The sequence below is a fragment of the Cetorhinus maximus genome, chromosome 12 (assembly GCF_964194155.1).
Source record: "Cetorhinus maximus chromosome 12, sCetMax3.hap1.1, whole genome shotgun sequence".
Lineage (NCBI taxonomy): Eukaryota > Metazoa > Chordata > Chondrichthyes > Lamniformes > Cetorhinidae > Cetorhinus > Cetorhinus maximus.
Window position 1 is genome coordinate 77,596,424 of NC_135890.1, and position 13,689 is coordinate 77,610,112.

At 41.6% G+C, this 13,689-nt stretch overlaps 1 protein-coding gene across 1 annotated transcript in view; it reads right to left on the reverse strand.

Annotated features, from left to right (window-relative positions):
- LOC144687104 (BICD family-like cargo adapter 1) overlaps positions 1-13,689 on the reverse strand; it is a 78,413-nt gene that overhangs the window by 19,321 nt on the left and 45,403 nt on the right. The window contains exon 5 of the mRNA XM_078552862.1: positions 123-302. Within this exon, the coding sequence (XP_078408988.1) occupies positions 123-302 (180 nt within the window). The remainder of the gene's footprint in view (positions 1-122; positions 303-13,689) is intronic.

Sequence of the window (13,689 nt, forward strand, 5' to 3'; positions counted from 1 at the left end):
ACCATTGTTTCAGTCTGTTCCCATTGATAGGAACACAGGCGAATCCTCAATTATTGCCCAGCAACATACCGTTAAATACAATTAATATATAATTAACATCGTCTAGCTGTGCAACTGAGTACCTGTTCTCTCTCCTGTTCCAGCTCCTCTGCTTCCATGCTCTGCTCAATTTCCGACAGTAATGACGTACTTGTTGGGCTCACACTGTGTAGACTCATCTCCTCATTCATTTCATCCACTTTCACTTGAAGCTGCCGGTGAGACATCCTTACTTCATGGAGTTCTAGCTGGTTCTGCTGTAGCTTTGAAACCAGAGTGCAAGGCATAATATTAGAATTATTCCCACTTAAAATGATGGATCAGCCAATCCTGATTAAGATCAAGTCAAGCCAAGCCAGAGATCCAAATTTGGTCTCAGGGGTACTATACCATTCCTTTCCCCAAAACCAGGATTGAGACAAAAGGCAAGGTGCTGTTCCTCGAGCTTGCGTTGAGCTTCATTGGAACATTGTAGCAGGCCAAGGACAGAAAGGTTAGAGTGGGAGTAAGGTGGAAAATTAAACTGACAAGTGACACTTGGTACTCTACAGCCTTCTGGACTCAATATTGAGCTCAACAACTTTAATCATAATCATCATCATAATCTCTTCCAAAACAAAAACAGAATTACCTGGAAAAACTCAGCAGGTCTGGCAGCATCGGTGGAGAAGAAAAGAGTCGACGTTTCGAGTCCTCACGACCCTTCAACAGAACCATAATCTCTTCCTCCATCTTGTTCTATTTTTTTTTTGCTGGCTTGTTTCTTTCTTTATCCCTTCATATTGCATTCAGTTAGCTGCTATATAGTCATTCACACCTCATGTGGATCTTTGTTTCTTTAGCATATCCAGTCCCACTTTCTTCAGCCTTTGCATCATGAAATCTTTTGTTAATTAATCTCTCCTGTCATCCACCCCATCAGAGACCTTCCCTTTTATTCTTCCTGCTCCCTCCCACCCCCGCTTTTTACTGGCATAAAAATTCTTACATTTCTATCTTTCTTCAGTTCTGATGAAAGGTCATCGACCTGAAACATCAACTGTTTCTCTCTCCACAGATGTTACCTGACCTGCTGAGTATTTCCAGCATTTTTTGTATTTCAGATTTCCAGTATCTGCAGTATTTTGCTTTTCCTTATTCTTGTACTCTACTCCTTTTGCAATCAAGGCCAACATGCCATTTGTCTTCCTAACTGCTTGTTACAACTGCATGCTAACTTTGTGTTCCTTGTTCGAGTACATCTAAAGTCTCTCCGTACATCAGCATGAAGAAGTTTCACACATTTTTAAATAATTCTGCTTTTGCATTCTTAATGGCACAGTAAATAACCTCACACTTACCCACATTATATTCATCTGCCACCTTGTTGCTGACTCACTTAACCTGTCTATATCTCTTTGCATCCTTTCTGTCTCCTCCTCCTCAGCTTACATTCCCATCTAGCTTTGTACAATCAGCAAGCTTGGATACATTATTACTCTTAGTTTCTTCATCTAAATCATTAATACAGATTGTAAATGGCAGAGGCCCCAATTTTGGCAGAAGTCTCCAGATGTTAGAGAGGAGGAGTTTGCAGGATCAGTGGAGCAGGGTGTTCCTTCGCCATGTCTGAATTCGGTGCCTCGGCTGATGCCGGGCGGTCCGTCCAGTTTTAGTCTCATCGTACTTTGTTCTAGTGCTTTAGTACAACTGAATGACCAGCTAGGCCATTTCAAATAGCAGTTAAGAGTCAACCACATTGCTATGGGTGTGGACCAGGTAAAAATGGGAGAATTATTTTCTTAAAGAACATACATTTTCTAGCTTCCCTTTAAATGCATTTATACTATTTGTTACAGCTACTCCCTGTGGAAGCGAGTTGTTACGTGTAACAACTGAATAAAGAGGCTTTTTCTGAATTCCTGATTAGATTTCATGACAACTATCAACTCTCCCTCTAATTTTTCTGAGTTGTGTACAGTCTGTTTGTTACATGTCTTGTTACATTCTGGATGGTTGCACAGCCTTGCACTTGTGTTCTTTCTAAAGAACACTGGGGACTATCTTATACTGATGACCTCTAGTTTTACTCTTTCTCACTCTTTCTGCCTACTTAAAACCTTCCATAATTTTAAAGGCATCAGTTAGATATCCCCTCAGCCTTCTCAAATGGACATTTGCTGGTCATCCCTTGCTGATAAGTATAACCTCACAGTTCTGCTTTCAACCATATATATCTTTTCAGACCATCCCCAGTACCACTATATCCTTTTTTCTAATATTGTGACTAGACCCCTACTCAGTAAGTGTAGTCCAACCTTTAGCATAACTTCTCTACTTTTTAGTTCTATAAACCAATTGCTTGGTATGATTTTTATGGCCAATTAACCTGCCTTTAGTTTTAGTGATTCCTTTGCTCCTCTATCCCATTTTGATTATTTTCTAATTGCTTTTTATTTTTCTTACCAAAATGTAATACTTCACACTTATCAGTGTTGAAGCTCATTAATTATAACCCCATTCTGCGAGTTTATTAATGTCTTCTTGTAATTTGTTTCAGTCCTTTTCAGTCTTGACCATACCACACCACCCCCACCCCTAGCACCCCTCCAAAACCAATTTGACGTCATCTACAAATTTAGAAATTGTATTTTTGATGCAAAGTCTTAACTTGTTAATACAAATTGTGTATAACAAATGGTACCCAGCACTATTCTTTGTAGGACCCCACTTTACATCTTCTGCCATTCTGAACAGCTACCATTTACGTCTAATCTCTGCTTTGTCTTACAGCCAAGTTACGACTGTCTATTTAGTACCATCCACTTCTGTTTTTTAAAAAGTCTGCCATGTGACACTTTATGAAATTATATAACATCTATTGCACTACCTTCATCAACCCTCTCAGTTACTTCTTTGAGCCCTTTCTAATGCATCTATGTCCTTATTCAGATGGACGAGCACAACCATACACTATACTAGAGACTGGCCTCACCTGTGTCTTGCGCAAAGGCAGTATAATTTGCTCTGACTTGTAGTCTACTGTTCGATTTACCACATTAGCTTCGGGGTACAAGCAATAATCAGTTCCAGAACCTTTTCCTTTTTGGCTTTTGTTAGTGATGCCCTAGTGATGCTCTCTCCACAAAATTCTACTCTCGTTATCCTGGATGACAGTTGGATGAAGCCTGGCTTGGTTAGGCTCCTTTGGCCCCACATTCCCACTGACTTACTTCAATAGCATTTTTAAATATTTTACCAAGGCAGTATTCAGTCACACAGAGCTGTTTAAAGACCAAAGTCACAGGTTTGATTCCCACTTGGTCATACATAATTTGGAAAACAACCCTTTCATTTTGTTAATTTTGTAGTTATTTTCTTTGTTTGGGTAAGCCACTTTTCCCCAGGTTTTAGTGGTATTGCCCCATTTGGATAAATACGTCATGCCTAGCCCCCACAATTTCATCAGTCTATCTCAAAATTGGACCCCTTCAAGTTATTTCCCTCAAAATCCAAGTTGTGTTGTCAGTTTAAAGGGGGGTTGGGTAAGGAGGAGGACATTTGTTGAATCCCCATGGAGTTAATCCATGCCCAATCCCACAAGCTTATTTTAAATCAGGATGCTTTTATGTTATATATATTTACTGTTACTCCACAGACATTAGCCTACATTTATAATCAAGACCAAAAATCCAACTGCCCTTTCTCAGCTCTTATACAAGTATATAAATTAAGAGCAGGAGCAGGAGTAGGCCATTCGGCCCCTCGAGCCTGCTCCACCATTCAGTAACATCATGGCTGATCCAATTAAGGGTTCAAAGACACTTTCCTGCCTACCCCTGATACCCTTTGACTCCCTTGTTGGTCAACTGCATATGTACCTGCACTTAGTTACAGACACACACAGAAATTCAAGAATAGAGGAACACCCAATCACAACTTACTCTGAAGTGCGGGTCCTTTTTCAGGACTTGATCAACAATTTTGTGACCCAACCCCTTATCCCTCTACTTGTTAAAGAATTGGAAATTGATCCATTTTCTTTTTGAATCCTTCCCCAAATGCATTATTTACTGGACTGGCTGGTAATCTATTCTAAAAGCTGTTGAATCTGTGAGAGGATACTTTTTAAGCTCTCAGTTGCATCAGGTCAGCATGGTTTCCTCTCGTTCGCCATCAATGTTGTTGAGTTGTCCCTTTTTTAGGAAACGTGAACCATGTCTTTGATTGAACCCTACTTTCAAAGAAAATAGATTCACTTTCCTCACTTCTCCTCATAGCTTGATGACCCAAATCTTATCATTTTATCAATTTTCACCAAATCCTTTCGCCGTATCTATATTGGATGAGTAGGCTGATTGCACATGTGAATCCAGCAATGTTTTACTGCATGTCAGCAGCACTCCCTGGGCTAACATTGTGCTGATTTACATCAATATCTTCCTTGCCTTTGGAACTGCTATCTCATCCCAAACATTAGTCTTTAGGGTTTGGTCACTTTTAAAGCCGCTTTAATTTTTGACTTAGTTGAATTAATGAAACTAGTTGCTCTGTAACATTTGCCATTGTTGTATGATGTTGTATGTGCCTGCATGCCATTGTAATGTAAAGGTGTTCGGCAGAGCAAAGGTTAATGTGGGACTGGAGAATAGCACCACCCATAGTATGATGTATAGAGTCACATGGTAATAGAATGAGAGAACAGTCTAGAGAGAACACTCTGGAGCCAGCCTGCATGGAGATAACAGCACAGTAACCTGGCACCTGTAAATAGTTAAAGACTTCCAGCAAACAGTTCATTTTAAATATACAAGTCTCATCATTGAGACATCTAAAGAGCCCATATCACAACATGGTTGGCAGCAATGCTCACCTCTAAAAGGTAGCACATCAGCGGTGTTATGAAAGCTGGCATTTTAAACAATGAATCCAGAACAGTATCCCAAGGTATGAAAAACTAAAAGCAGCTGAAGCCAAACTAGAAAGACATGCACCTAAGAAGAAAACTTGAAGAAACAGTAAGACGCATTGACACAGGCTTAGAAGTTGAAGGTTTTACCAGAGTGAGAGGAAGCCCCATGCAAGACCCCTGAGTGGCGCAGAGGAAAAAAACTACTTAGGTCACAAGGTGGGTGAGGAACACCACAAAACTTGCAAGGCCCTGAGTGACACCGAGTTAAAACACTTAGAATACAAGATGGTGAGCAAAACTACAAAAATTTCAAGACCCTGAGTAATGCAGAGTCAAAGAACCCAGTCAGTTTATGAGATGGTGAGCAAAGCTATAAAAAGCTGTACTTACATTATAGAATAGGTGACAGCCCCAGGGCTCAGCAGGTTGCAGCAGTGGTGGCCATGCTGCATTGAAGTTAAAGAGAAAAGAAAATCGGCTGGCAGAGTCAAGAGAGAGCCCTGCAGGGCACAGTAAAAAAGAAAGGGAAAAGCCTGCAGAGTTTAAGTGAACCCCTTTCAGTCAGGAAAAGTAAAGATTTTCGGTAAAGATAAAGGAATTATTGCTGTTCTCAAGCGTTTAAAGCAAAATGGCACTGAGAGTAAAAAAAAAAGCAAACCTGCAGAGTTGACAGCTTATGGTTTTCATAAACTGCACCCACTGAAACTCTCAAAGCGCAAAGCTCAAAAAGACTTGCAGAGCTTAAAATAGAGAAAGAATGGTCCAGAAAAGAAAAGCTCCTACCTTAAAAGTTTACAACAGTTTAAAAAATAAAAGGCCAACGATTGCTGGGAGCCCACTAAAATCAGGACAAGTGTGGGGAACATACACAGAGAAACCAACAGCTGCAGCAACAAATTGAAAGGGGAAAAGTAACGGTCACTGCACTGACAGTTCTTAGAGCAGTAACGACATCTAAAACTGCAACTGCAAAGAAAAACCAGCCATGGAAGGAAAATTATAAGAGCCAGATGCATTTGTGCCAAGGAAAGGGCTAAACCAGACCAAAGAGTGGAAGTCTTGGAGAAGACAGTTTGTAGTGTACAGGAGAAGTACAGGATTAAGAAACGAATCAGAAGAAGTACAAGTCGACAAGCTTTTATTCATCTTTGGTTCATTTGCTGGTGAAGTACTCCTCAGCCAACATATAGATCCATATTCAACAACATTTGGTGAGATATTAAATATATTTGATCGATATTTTAAACTCCCAATAGAGCACCGAGGGCAACAAGTGACCCCAGAGAGGACAAACCCAAATAAAGCGCCAAGGCAACAAAAGACCCTAGAGCGAGGGACACAGGTGGCAGTGCAGAGCAAGCAGATGACTGTGAATGAAGAAAAGCTATCTGAGGTAACTCAAAAGAAGCAAAATGTGCAAAAAATAAATGAAGCAGCTTTACAGGAAAATATTTGCCTCAGAGTTGAACTGGAAGATTTGAAGTGCAAGATTCAAGCTGAGTATATACCTTTGGAAACATATGATAAACCAAGGTCTTCAGTGATCTGAACAAACAAATTTCAGAGACAACATAAAAGGTACCAGGAGGAAATAATGACCCTTAATTCCACAGTTTGCAAGTCAAAGCAGGAGTTGGGAAAACTTAACCAGATGTACAGCCAGGCAAAACAGCAGGCAGAAAAAACACGCAAAGAAGTTGCGACCCTGAAAGACTCCTTGAAAAATCAATATGTAGCCATGGAACATGAGGAGCGAAAAACAACGTTGAATATTACTTCAGAAAAAGCTGCGTTTGAACAATCAGTAGCAACGAAATGATGAACTGAAGCCCAGACTGAATTAGCACGAGGTCAACAAGAAAAAACCAGTTGAAAGAACAGTTGATTGTCCTTGCAGATCAAATGCAAAAAGAATGTGTAACCATGCAGCAACATGAAGAAATGAAGACTGTCTTGAACAGCAGAATGGAAGCACAGCAGAAGAAACTCAAGAAGATTCTGCTAAATTACAGGAAACTCTAGATGAAGCAAGTGAGCTTCACAAAGGAAAGAAAAACCTTTTGAACGACCTTCACATGCTACAAGAATCCCTCAGGTCAAAGTTAATTCCTCTGGAAAATTACGAAGAGAAGGAAAATGATTTTAATGCCATTCTGAACAAACTGAAGAATCAGTTGGCAGAGAAGACTCAGCAATGTTCATATTCCAGGAAGAAGCCGAAAGCTACAAAAAACAGACTGAAGAGCTGACAAAGCAGTTGAATGAAAAAGAGAAGCCGTTGAAAGGAAAGGAAAAGCCATAGAACTCCGAGTGGATAATTAAGCCATGAGTAGCATAATTACAGTTCAGAAACAAGTTAAGACTTCACTGGAGTAACCAACAATGAAACCAAAATGACGGACAAGGACAAAGTTCTATAGCAGAGAAAGAGAAGGCAGAAATAAGATTAGAAAATGTAAACCCAACACTGAAGCGCAAGAAACTAGAAGAAGAAAAAACATTTCTCAGACGTACAAAGAACCATTAAGCTGAATGAAAAGATTCATAAGCTTGCACAATGATCTGAAAATAAAACAGCAAATAAGTGTTTGGTTGAGATTGCGAAACAAGTAGAAATGAAGGTTTCATTTGTGGAACATATACGACCTTCAAGAACATGGTGGACACCACGGAAAAAGAAAATTCGAGTCCACTCTAGGAATGAACAGGGTGCACATTCCCCTCAGAAGGAACGGGATAATCTCAGCATCAAGCTGACAGGTTGTTGAAGAGAAATGTAACTTGAAGGAGCGCAAAAAGCGAATCAAATGGAGAAAGACAAGTACCAGAAACACAGTACTACTATCATTCCTCCAAACGTGACAGACCAAGATATGGAAGAATTGTCAAGCCTCAAAACGCCTCAATTTATAAAGTCAGAGACTTGAGATGGGGGAGCAGGGATAGTAAGTAAAGACTGTATTACAAATAGTTATACTCCATTGGAAAGGAAAGTTTTCTTTGGAGAAGAAAAGGAGGTGTTGTATGATGTCATATGTGCCTGCATGCCATTGTAATCATGAGTCACATGGTAATAGGATGAGAACTCAGTCTAGGGAGAACACTCTGGAGCTAGCCTGCATGGAGGTAACAGCAACATACATGACAGTATCCTGGGATCTGTAAATAGTTAAAGACTACCAATAAACGGTTCATGTTTAAATATACAGGTCTCATCATTGAGACATTTAGAGAACCCATATTACAACAGCAATCTTACCCATTACTAGCAAATCACCTGTGCTGTTGTTCACATCACAGACAAAAATAATATGATGAAATATTGGACAGAATGTTAATATTAAACAAAATATTAAAAATATATTTCCCTATTTTGGTGCATTTTATTTGCTCTCCAAAATAAATAATTTTTAATCTCTAATATTTGGTTTACTTTTGTATTGAACCGAATTCAACTTTTATGATGATTGGGTCCCTTTAGAGTCTATTTACTTATAAACAATTAGACTTACCTTTGTATTTAATACTCTGTGTCCAGATTTGTAAACTACATACTCAGCCCTTAACAAGTTAAGCTGTGATTAAATTGGATTGCTCAATAATAATTAAAAAATCAACACGGATACAACATCAGTTTAAGTGAAGAACAGAAACAGGAAACAAAAAAGAAATTGAGTATGTGATGAAGTTTATGGAATGTGGATGAGAAAATGGAGTGAAGGGGAGGAGAGAGAAAGGAAGGAGCAGAAGGTTCACATGGGAAGCTAACAGGAGAGAAAATGATATCTGGGAAGCGAAAAGGATTTGTTTTTTAGGTTGATCATTGACTAAGTAAAGCCTGTAAATGAGGAGGGGGGACTTCGGAGCATTAGACAGCTGGATTAGGGTCACCAACTGTGATTAAATGTATTCCTGGAGGTTTGATCTCATGACTTATCCCCAAACTCCAGCCATTAGTCGGCCAACATCCATCCTTGTGGCGTATTGCCTTCCTAAACCAACTGGAAAACAAAAAGACTCATTACCCAAATGGATGATGCTTGACCGTCAGCCAAACAACCTTTTTTCCGCCATTTTCAATATTTTTATATCTGGTAACGAGAAATGTTCAATGAAAATGACAAAAAAAGTCTCTTTTAATGTCCTAATGATTTTCCCACAGCAGCAGTCTCCTGGAGATTGATCTTCAATTCCGGGAGACTCCAAGCCAATCCTGGAGAGTTGGCAATGCTAAACTAGAGCTTACTTGCATGCGTACAAGCAAACAGACACATACACACAGCTACAGGACCCATTCAACAAGCGACAAGATGTGGAACATGAAGCTTCTGTAGGGTAGATGGAAGAGACACAACATGGGGACATTTGCGGCCATGAAATGGTTTCTGGATTATGTTCCATCAGTACAATCGTGTTCATTCATGCATTGTGATGGAAGACAGCCACATAGTGGCTCACAGCAGTTCTAAAATTGTATCAGAATGTCAGACCCTGGGCAAGACCTACTGTAGTGAAAGTTATTTCCTAGACCAGGGATGTTCACAAGGCCTGGCTTGGTACACAGAGTGGCCATGAAGGGGTCAAGGAAGAGTATCGCTTCATGACCTCTTGTGGGGGAGACAATGTTCAAATTTTACTTACATCACTTAACTGAGAAAGAAGCATGTGAAATTAGGAAGTGCAGGCAAAAGTAGAGAGAAAGGCAACTCTTCCAAGGCCTTGTGTGATGGTATGGCCAGGAGTCGTTGGTAGATAGGGAGCACAAGTGAAAGTGTGTTTCTTTCTAAATTGCGGAATTTTGTACGTTTACTTTCGAGGCCTTTTCAAGCATTCATGTATACAAGGATTCTTTTTTTGATGGAAATTTACTGGGTGATGTCTTTGTGTAACATATTGGTGAATAATCAATGTAGAAAATAGTCAATTGGAAAAATGAAACAGAGGGTAAGCACTTGATTAATGGAGAAAAAACACTGCCGATCAGACTGACACATACAAGGAATCTGCCTTATTAAAGTTCTATGTATGTCTGTAATATTCTACAGGATTCTAGTACAGTTGTGAGTCTCTAATGCTGTTTGATATATGCAAACTATGAACCAGAATGTTGGGATATATCTCCATTTGCCATTCCAGCTGTCCACTCCATCCTGGGCATTATATCCATTCTCCCAAGCCCATGCTTCCTCCAAGTTCGCTCCCCTTGCCTACTGCTCTAGCTTTCCTCTTTCTTCTTTTCCATGCTTGTCCTGACTGCGCCTGACCCCACTGGCTAATTTTGCCCCCTTTTCACAAAATCATAGCTGACGGCCTCAGACTGGAAAGTTCTCACTCACTGAAGCTGGAGCTGCAAGCATCAGTTCGGGCTTCTCCTGGTTTTATTCTAAAAATAAACAGGCCCTCAGGTTACTCATTATTAAAAGTCATTTGTGATTCATCTGTGATTCATTGGCTAACACTCCATAGATCACTCTATTTTAATTCCCTTTCTCTGAACATCCTGCTTTCTCACGCTAAATCTGGCATCATTTTCCTATTCCCTGCTGTTTCCGTTTCCTGCTCTCGCCTCACACTGATAAATTTCATCAGCTTTGCTTTCAATTTCCATGCTCCCTTCATCTTCAGGTGGTTCATCTCCAATTCTTCTCTTCCTTGACTTCTCTGTAGGCATTTCTGGGGATAGGTTTTTGACCACTATCCCACTCTAAGCCCACTAACTCTCACAGTGCCCTTGACTACAATTCCTCCCACTCAAATCCTTTAAGGACTCTATTCCGTTCTCCCAGTTTCTCCATTTCATCAGTTCTGACAATGCCACTTTCTACACCAGTGCTTCCAATGTCTTCCGTTTCCCTCAACCAACAATTCCCCTCCACCATGGTCAACAGGGGTGATATGTTAGCCACCCTCCAGTCCCACAGTGTCAGGCACATGTAGAGTTAATGTGCGAATGAGTACAGTACCGCCCACAGTGTGATCTAAGAGAGCACATGACCTGCACCCAGGGTCAGTGAGGTGTTGGACAGAGCCACATGCAGATCTAAGCCTGTATGTTTGTAAATAGTTCCAGTAGTTAATAAATACTTACAGTTAACCTGCTAAAGACTGTAAAAACTTCATCAAACCTACCGAGGTGTAACCAACACCCCACAACATGGTGACAGCAGAGGGATAAAAACCTAGAACCTCACTAAAATGTAGAGACAAACCGAAATGCTGTAAGATAGAGAAAAAAAAATCAACAAAGCATTCTGGCCTGAAAAGAAGCTCCAGAAGTAGAGGCGTAAAGAAAAAAATCACCAGGGAAAAGCTCCAAAGAAAGGCTTGGAAGCTGAAGGCAGAGATTTAAAATCCCTCACTGCAGCAGAAGAGAAGACTGCATTAAATCTCCTCTCAAAGTCTAACTTCAGAGTGCCAAGTCGGCAGAACTTGTTAAGGTGAACTAAATCTTTTAGAATTCCTGAGAAATCTTTGAAGTAATTCAATGTCAGAAGTGCAATTTGAAAGAAACCCATCGCTAAAATTTGATCCCCGAGTCAGAGCCTGAACACATGGCATCCGAGCTCATCCAAAAATAAAGAGAAAGAATTTATTAAATATTTCTGGAACATTGCAACTGTCCAGCTCGTTAAAAAGTAAGCAGAAGCTCAATTTCAATGGACTTAGGAGTCAAAAAAGTCTAAAACACTGAACAAGAGAAGCTTGCAGACAGCCGATTCGGGCAGCCATCGAAAGGGCTAAATTCAATGAGAGTCCAACAGCCAGAGAACCGGTTGATATGTGCATCAATGATCTGTACAGGATGGCATAAGGATGCAAGTATGGAGATTTAAAATTGGAACTCATCAGAGAAAGAATAGTGGTAGGAGTAGCAGATGACGCACTCTCTGATCTCCACAAGCAAAGATCGATCTAACCCTGGGGCAGGATTTTTACCTCATCGGGCGGGCAGGCGAGCCCAGGAGCGGCTGCGAAACTGACTGCCGCCTGCGATCGGGCCCCGACCGCGATTTCACACTGACTGGCCAATTAACAGGCAGCCAGCGTGAATCGCGGGCTACAATGCTCAGCGCTGCCTGGGTTGGGATGGGGTGGGGTGGGGGGTGAGGATCGTGAGCGCTGAAGTCAGCGCATGCACGTGGGTGCGCTCAGTGAATGTTCCCTGAAGGCACAGAGCTGCCTCAGGGAGCTGAAGATTTCTAACATTAAAAATAAACAATTGAAAAATAAGGAAAACATGTCCCCTCATGTGACTCTGAGACATGAGCAGGGACATGTTGAAAATGAGTTCTAAAATTTTTTATTTTATTTTTAATTAAACTTTGAAAACCTCATCCCGCCTGTGGATGAGGTTTCCTCAAAAATCTAAAGGCTGCTTGGCCTATTCGCCTGCCCGCCAACTGTAAGGTTGGATGGGCAGGGAAAAGTTCTATTAATGGGCTTAACGGCCCTCTTAATTGTTGGCGGGCACGCTGCTGACTCCCGCGCACGCCCAACCGAAATATCACACGAGTGCGTGATGATGTCAGGATGCTCGCCCGACGTCATGGCGCACCATTTTTCTCCCGTTCGGGAGGGGCCCGCGCCCACCTGACGAGAGAAAAATCCGGCCCCTGGAAAAGGCAATCCAGATAGTTAGACAGTCAGAACTCCGTGAGTAGCGCAGAAGCATTTTAAGGGCAGAAAATAAGATGTGACACAGAAGCCAACCCACAGTCCAGCTCAAGAAGCAACAATGACACAGGGACACTCCAGGCCGGGGAAAGCAATACCTGAACCCACCAGCACAGTGACCATGGCAACACTGTGGAGCAAAGTGCACCCACGTGTTAGATTAATGCCTTGCAATTCCGGCCCAATGCTTTCAGTGCAACAGGATTGGACACTATGGAAAACTGTGCAAGGCAAAAACTCTGAAACACACAGAAAGCCCAAAGGTGATCCACGAGGTCAAGACTGCAAGCCCGGGAGCAGACATGCTTCTCAGTTGAAGTCAGAGATCTCGGTGTTTCGTTTTGGAATGTGGACATTTCAGTCAATGGCCATTTAACAAATTTCAAATTGGACACAGGAGGCTGCGTAACAGTCCTGTCGGACAAGGAACTGTGGCTAAAAGACCTCTGGCTGCGAACAACAGACTCACCACTCTGTGCGCCCGGAGGAATCCGACTTCCAGTCATAGGCAAGATTCTGGAACCACTAAGATATGGCGGCAAACAAATCTTTGAGCTGATATACGTCATCCGTAACCAGCCTTTCTCTCTCTTTCTCTCTCTTGAGCAGAGATGCCTGTGTAGCCCTGGATCTCTTTAAAACGGCAGAAGATGTCAAGACAACCACCGTCATTAATCACAGAGAGCTGCACGTTCCCAAGTACTTAAGCAATAAAAGAGCATCTTGACTGGGAGTTCAGTTCTGAACTGTCTTCTCTCTTTGCAGAGCAGCTTTGTCCATTCTTGTTACAGGTGCCAGAAAACCTACAATGGTCAGATCAGCCAGCCACCCAGGAGGTAACCACAACGTCTCCAGTGGAGGATGTAAAAGAGAGCGACCAACAGTCCAATAAGCCTCAACCCCCAGCTCCGACAATGGTACAGCAGGTCAGCATGGCACCCACTGAACATACACCAACTCCCAGCCAGCATGCCAAAGCCACAAAAGATGCTGGAACCTGATAGCTGCCGTCCATTGCCAACAGCGAAACGCAGTGGTGAGCGTACCACTAAACCTCATTCTATTCACAGGAATGCTCATCCTCC